Source organism: Microtus ochrogaster, linkage group LG1, assembly GCF_000317375.1.
Source record: "Microtus ochrogaster isolate Prairie Vole_2 linkage group LG1, MicOch1.0, whole genome shotgun sequence".
Lineage (NCBI taxonomy): Eukaryota > Metazoa > Chordata > Mammalia > Rodentia > Cricetidae > Microtus > Microtus ochrogaster.
The window spans coordinates 34,501,297-34,508,977 of NC_022027.1; the positions used below are offsets into that span (position 1 = coordinate 34,501,297).

At 38.0% G+C, this 7,681-nt stretch overlaps 1 protein-coding gene across 1 annotated transcript in view; it reads left to right on the forward strand.

The window, feature by feature from the left end:
* Positions 1–950: 950 nt before the first annotated feature.
* The window catches only part of LOC101980812 (UDP-glucuronosyltransferase 2B31-like), an 11,783-nt gene continuing 5,052 nt past the window's right edge, over positions 951–7,681 (forward strand). Inside the window, exons 1-3 of the mRNA XM_005359410.2 lie at positions 951–1,072; positions 2,603–3,370; positions 7,078–7,226. Coding sequence (XP_005359467.1) covers positions 2,647–3,370; positions 7,078–7,226 — 873 coding nt within the window. The 5' untranslated portion in view covers positions 951–1,072; positions 2,603–2,646. The remainder of the gene's footprint in view (positions 1,073–2,602; positions 3,371–7,077; positions 7,227–7,681) is intronic.

Sequence of the window (7,681 nt, forward strand, 5' to 3'; positions counted from 1 at the left end):
TATGTATATATGTCCAGGATTCCTAATGCTGGGAAATAAGCTTGTTCAGGCAATAAAAAAAAATTTGTTCTCATTGAAGTGGGCACACAGATTGACCAAGCCACAGAACTGTCACCCACATTCAGGTGTCTCTACCACTTAAATGATCATATTCAAATGAATATATACAAATGATCAATTAAAGTGCTTTAAGAAGTAAAGCTAAGAATTCTAAATATAAGATATTAATAAAGGTGTGAAAATATATTTATTACTGAATTTGAAATTTGTTTTTCTGTCGACCTCAAATACAGAGAAGCAGCTAAGGTAAGTTTCATTACTAGGACTCATTAAAATGAAAACTTATTTCATTAAAAAAAACATCATTAAAAGTACTGAAAAGACAAATCACAAACCTGGGAAAAATATTGCAAACCTGGAGAATGCACTTGAAAGTCATATACCAAATCAAAGAAGGAAGAAGAGGACTAGGAGGAAAAGGAAGAGAAGGAGGAGGAAAAAAGGAGGAGAGATGATCCAAGGATCTGAATTGACATTATCCATGAAATAACTGCAGGAGGCCAAAACACATATAGAAGTATGTTCAGCATCATTATGCTTAACGTCATTCAGACTCAGCCCAAAAAACAACAAGATAATAACAGGCAAGGGGAGACATCAGGAGACAGCTGTACTGTGTTGTGAATGGCAACCCAAGCAGCTCCTTGGAAACAGTTTGCCACTTCCGCAGACTTTAAAGATCCTGAGCATTCTGTTCCAGTAGTTACATATCAAAGACAAGTAAGAACAAACCCACATGAAACCTTTACATGCAACCAGGACAGTGACAAAGCAGCAGGCAGGGTGGATCCCCATTTTGAGGTCGCCGCCCCAGCTTGTTAAACTCCCGCGAGGTCCTGCCAAAAGTTTCCTCCCAAGCTTCCTGCCTGCCCAGCTTCCGGGCTCCCTGCTGCACCCACTTTCATGCTTACTCCAGGACTGGCCACGAGTTCCACTGGGTGTTCCGTTCTTCGCTGCCCACTCAGGAGCAACTCTGTCATCTAGCCCACTTCGGGGCTCCCAGAGAACACAGGTCAGGATAAACTCGGTTCTGCACAAGAACGTGAACTACTTTGCCTGTTTTTCTCCCAGCTCTCTAAGCCCTCTTGCCTTTGATCTCTGAGGCAGAGCTCATAGTTCACCGGAGCTCATGTTTGGTTTGTAATGTGCTTAGCACAGCCCTGGAGCTTAAGCAGAGAGGCACTCAGTCTTCTCCTAATGATATCTTGCAAACGAGGGGTTATGTTCGTGGTGATGTCTGTAAAAGATTCGTGGACTTAGAAAAGGGTTTAGATCAAAATGTAGAAGAGGAAAAAAAGATGGAACATGAATATTAGTAAAAAGTATTGATTAGTAGTCAAAAGTGAGATAAAGCTATCAACTTAGAAATGAGGAAGTGTGGACGTACTGTTATAAAATAGATTTAACATCACATATCAGAACCTTCTCTACCTCCTATAACATAACAGCACTTTAAAGCCTTACAAGCATCAAAGCCAACAAAGCACCAGGAATTTTATATCAGCTACATGAAAACCTCAAAATAAGAAAGCAAAGATGTACATGACTAAGGGGTCACAGCCTGTGTGTCTCAACAAGGCAGTTACACACACACACACACACACACACACACACACACACACCTAAATATGCCAAACAAAGGAGTCAAATTAATTGTGAAATCTAGAAAAAAAAGCATATTTATTGATTGTGATCACTTTAGGAGGAGAGACAGTCACCTATAACCAACTCCATCTTTGAGATTCAGACAAGAAATAAGCATAGCTAAGCAGTACAGCCGTTATGTGGTCTCTGCCCAATATTACTCTAGTTCCAAAGGGTCTACAAAAGCCTTAGTTTACCTAGCATGTAAATGGCCTTTGAACACAGATTTCTCCTGGGTGTCCCCAAGGCAGCAGACATTTCTTCTCCCAGCAGAAGGTCACCAGAAAAATTCTTAGTTTGGGCATCTTTTCTTTCTGTACTCTGATAGTCACAAAGGGAAGCAGAAGTGTCTCAGATTATATTCACTCATGCCAGCATGACTAGTTACAAGAAAACAGATTTCTGGTTGGCCAGTGCTGGAACCAATGGAAAAGCTGAAAGAACAGGGTTTCCGTCTAGGATAAAATCATCTCTAATTTTAAATACAGTGTTTATAATTATATTGTATAATGTATATACGGAGGTTATGCTATAGACCTTTGAACCATTTATTTGAAATCATTAAATAATATGATAAATGATTGCTATTGCCAACATTCATATGGAGACACCCTGAACTGTGATATTTAAAAACCGTGACACAACAAATATTACTTTACTGCAAGTTTCAAGGATGCAACTAGAGAGAGAAAGAGGAGGGGGGAGATCTTACTTTCCTCTGTTCTCCAAGTACAGTATACAATCAAAGTCACTGAGAATCGGTAGTCTTTTCAGATGTTCACATGTGCCTCCTGGATTTTGCACTTGTCATCCTGAGACTGTGACTGTCTCATGTGTATTAGCTTTAGGGTGCAAAAGTTACATTTTAACTAATTATTGCTCTTTCTATATCTATAAGACCTGCAAATCACCATTTGAAGAGCAACTCTGAGCTTACCCAAGATGTCTGTGAAAATGACAGCAGCCCTTCTCCTGCTACAGCTGAGTGGCTTCTTTGGATCTGGGAATGCTGGGAAGGTGCTGGTGTGGCCAATGGAATACAGTCATTGGCTCAACTTAAGGACAATCCTGGATGAACTTGTAAAGAAGGGCCATGAAGTGACAGTTCTGATACCCTCAGCCTCCCTTTCTTATGAGGTTGGAGACACATCTGCTATTGAATTTGAGACATACCCTTCATCCACTTCCCTGGCTGACGTGGCAGCAATTTTTATGGAATCAATCAGGAAATGTGTTTATGAGCTGCCAAAGCAATCATTTTGGGGATACTTTGTATTGTTGCAAGAAGTGGTTTGGGAAAATTCAAATTATTTTGAAAGTCTCTGCAAAGATGTAGTTTTTAACAAGGAACTCATGGCAAAACTACAAAATTCAAGCTTTGATGTCATAGTAGCAGATCCCTTCATACCCTGCGGTGACCTGCTGGCTGAGATTCTCAAGATACCACTTGTATACAGTCTGCGATTCTTCCCTGGATCCACACATGAGAAGTACAGTGGAGGACTACCACTGCCTCCTTCCTATGTGCCCGTTGCTATGTCAGAATTGAGTGATCGAATGACATTCATGGAGAGGGTAGAAAATCTGATCTATGTGCTTTCTTTTGACTTTTGGTTCCAAAATTTTAACGAGAAGAGGTGGAATCAGTTTTACAGTGAAGTCTTGGGTAAGTGTCATGGTCATCGGGGATTGTTGCATTCAAAATTTGCTGTGTCATTGAAGGGGAACTTGAAGCAACAGGATTGACAACAGAAGAATTTCTCTCTCCTAAGTAAAATGGTGAAAAAACTATGAAATTATCTGCCAAAATCAAAGCGTTGTAGAAAACCTTAGGTCCCAATGTCAACTGCAGAGCCTTGACTATGACTTGCAAGGGACTCCTCAGAAAAGCACACACACAGAAAACAAATCTTTGAGAATTTCTCTAAAAAGTAACAGATCAAAGAGTTTTTTAAATTGTGGTTTTTTTCTTCTTGTTTTTATTCTTATTTTTCTAATTTTTTTATTGATCTATGTATTTTTCTCTGCTCATCTCCCATACTACCCTCTCCCATGATCCCCATGCTCCCAATTTACTCAGAATATCTTGTCTTCTTCTCCTTCCCATGTAGATTAGATCCATATATGTTTCTCTTAGGGTCCTCTGTGTTGTCTAGTTTCTCTGGGATTGTGACTTATAGGCTGGTATTCTTTGCTATATGTCTAAAACCCACTTATGAGTGTGTATATATATATAACTTTCTGGATCTCTTACATTACTCAAGATGATGTTTTCTAGATTCATTCACTCTTCCCCTAATTTCAAAATGTCATTTATTTTTTTTCTGCTGTGTAGTACTCCATTGTATAAATGTACCACACTTTCCTTATCAATTTGTTGGTCGAGGGGCATTTAGGTTATTTCCAGGTTCTGGCTATGACAAATAATAATGCTATGAACATAGCTGAGCTCATATCCTTGTGGTGTGATGGAGCATCCTTTCGATATACACCCAAAGTGCTATTGCTGGGTCTTGAGGTAGGTTGTTTCCTAATTTTCTTAGAAATTGCCTTATTGATATGTATAAGAGGCTGTACCAGTTTGTACTCCCGCCAGCAATGGAAGAGTGTTCCCTTTACCCCACATGCTCTCCAGCATAAGTTGTCATCATTGTTTCTCATCTTGTCTTTTCTTACAGGTGTAAGATGGAATCTCAGAGTTATTTTGATTTACATTTCTCTGATGGCTAAAGATGTTGAGTATTTCATTAATTGTCATTCAGCCATTTTAGATTCACTTGTTGAAAGTTCTCTGTTTGGGTCTGTACCCCAATTTTTATAAGATTATTTGTTCTTTTGGTGACCAATTTCTTGAGTTCTTTGTATACTTTGAAGATCAGGTCTCTGTTCAACATGGGGTTGGTGAAGATCTTTTCCCATTCTGTAGGCTGCCATTTTGGTTTTTTTTGACTGTGTCCTTTGCTTTACAGAAGCCTCTCGGTTTCAGGGGGTCCCATTTATTAATTGTTTCTGTCAGTGTCTGTGCTGTAGGGCTTATATTTAATAAGTGGTCTCCTGTGCCAATGCATTGAAGTGTGTTTCCCACTTTCTCTTCTGTGTGGTTCTGTGTGGTTAGTTTTATGTTGAGGTCTTTGATCCATTTGGACTTGAGTTTTGTGCCTGGGGATAGATATGGATCTATTTTCATTCTTCAACATGTTGATATCCAGTTATGCCAGCACCATTTGTTGACTATCTTTCTTTTTTTCTGTTTTATATTTTTCTTCTTTGTCAAAAGTCAGGTGCTCCTAGGTATGTGGATTAATATCTGGGTCTTCTATTCAGTTACATTGTCCTTCCTGTCTGTTTTTATACCAATACAGGGCTATTTTTAGTACTGTACCTCTGTAGTAGAGTTTGAAGTCAGGGATTGTGATGACTCTAGAAGTTCCTTAATTGTACAGAATAGTTTTGGCTATCCTGGATTTTTTGCTTTTCCATATGAAATTGAGCATTTTTCTTTCATGATCTGTAAAGAATTTTGCTTGGATTTTGATGGGCATTGCATTGAATCTCTAGATTGCTTTTGGTAAGATAGCCATTTTTTCAGTGTTAATTCTACCTACCCAAGAGCATGGGAGATCTTTCTGATTTCTGGTGTTTTCTTCAATTTCTTTCTTCAAAGAATTAAAGTTCTTGTCATACATATCTTCCATTTGTTTGGTTAGAGTTACTCCAAGATCTTTTATATTATTTGTGGCTATTGTGAAGGGTGATGTTTCTCTGATTTCTTTCTTAGCCCATTTATCATCTGTGTAAAAGAGGGCTGCTGATTTTTTCGACTAAATCTTGTATCCTGCTCCATTACTGAAGGTGTTTATGATAACTCGTGTTTTAAAACCATAGGTTGTCTTGTGTGGTGACATCATCATCCTTATCCCATTGATACCATTACTGTTATTAACATGAGTATGTGCATGCACTCTTGTTTCATGGGTGGGGAGTGTGTGCTCTGTGGGAGTGTGTATATGTGTATGTGCGTGTGAGTGAGTGTGTGTGTCATATATGTGGATGTCAGATTCAAATTTGATGAGGTTCTACTTCCACTTTTATTTGGATTGTCAGGTTCAATGCAGGTATTGAGGCATGCATGGAGACTGAACTCAATTCATTTAGCTTTCATTGTAAACACTTTTACCACCTCATTCATTTCACTAGTCGCTAAAACAATAGCTTTTAATAAAAAGCTCCATGTCCTCATGATTTGTACTCATTGCCTAGGGACTACTAAGTATTTCTAGCTTAGGGGTATGCATAACTTTGAGAACTTTTCCCTTTATGTACATTAGTTTTCTCATTTAATATTTGAAATATTTTTTATTTCACCTGCTAAATTTCTGCACAGCTGTGAATACACTGACTATATACTAAGCACAGAAGACATATGAATTTAAGATTTGGAGAATTTGCATTAATTTATTTATTAAATGGGTTGAAATTCTATTTAAAATGTATACCACTGAAGGATAGAAACAATGATTACTAATTACAGTGTTTTAAAATATTTTTAGTGACCAAACATCTCTCTTTCCACACTTTGACTTGTTACTTTTATTATCTGCAAACAAACTTATGCAAGCATAATTATTACATAGTCAATCTCTAATCAAGAACAACATGAGGACAAGGAACACAGAAATAACTAAAAATTGCCTTTGAGATCATCTTGGACTATACAGTGAGACGCTGTCTTAAAGTGCTAAAGCAGAATTCCCATGAATTTTTACACTGGGCGTGGCAGCTCGTACCTGTAATCCCAGCAGTAGCATTGCGGAGGAAGAGAATTTGGAGTTTAAGATCAACTATGGCTAAATAGTGACACAGGAGCCACCATGGGCTCCAGAAGAAAACCTCAAAATACAACAAAAAGCCCAAAAGTCTCAGTTCACTTAGAGGAGCACACATCAAGGTTCAGGCAAACAGGATGGAGAGGAGCAGGGAACAGTGTTTCCCTGAGTGTGACAAACAGGATTAACAGGTGACAGAATTTATTATATATAAAATGCTTATCTAGGTATAATCATGAATATCCAAAGTGTGTTACAGATGTGGGATCTCCTCCCACATCACTTCCACAATGACTTTGAGTTTACATATATCTAAGCATCAGTATGAGAAACATATTACAAACTTGTATCAAACATTATACACACAAATATAGATAAATAGATGCATAGATATATATGTAATTATATGTTTTCTAGCCCAGCAATACACTTTTAAACTACCCCAGCTACATTATCAAAATTATTTCCAGAAGACTGTCTGGCATACTCATCCTCTCCTGACATTTTTTTCACCTGTCCTACCCTGACTGTCTTGATTCCTCTTCAGGAAAACCCACAACACTCGCTGAGATGATGGGGAAGGCAGACATATGGCTCATTAGAACCTACTGGGATTTGGAATTTCCTTACCCTGTCTTACCAAACTTTGATTTTGTTGGAGGACTCCACTGCAGACCTGCCAAGCCTCTACCAAAGGTATAGACCCATTTGTTTGCGTCAGTTTTTTGGGTTTTTTTTTTTTTTGCATTTTCAGCAAGGGTGATTATCCTTTATTCTTCAGAATGTTCGTTAAACTCAGCGAGTCACAAGAATTTAGATAAGTAAGTGACCAGTAGAAATGCCTATATCTATTCCATCAAAAGAGTGTGACTATCATTTGGATTAAATTAATTCAGCAAGGTTCTGTTTTGCATAAACATTTTCTTATATTTGAGTGTAAAAAGAACGAATAAATACCTTATATAGAGAAAGGTCCACAAACCAACTCCTTTAGAAAGTGATTTGAGAGAAAATAGATGTCAAAAAATAAAAGTTTGTTTTCACAAGTCACAATGGCTCTATTTACTTTCTTGACCACTCACACAAGTGAGAACACACCCCCCACCATACATACATACCTACACATACATTTTCAGTAACATAAATTGACA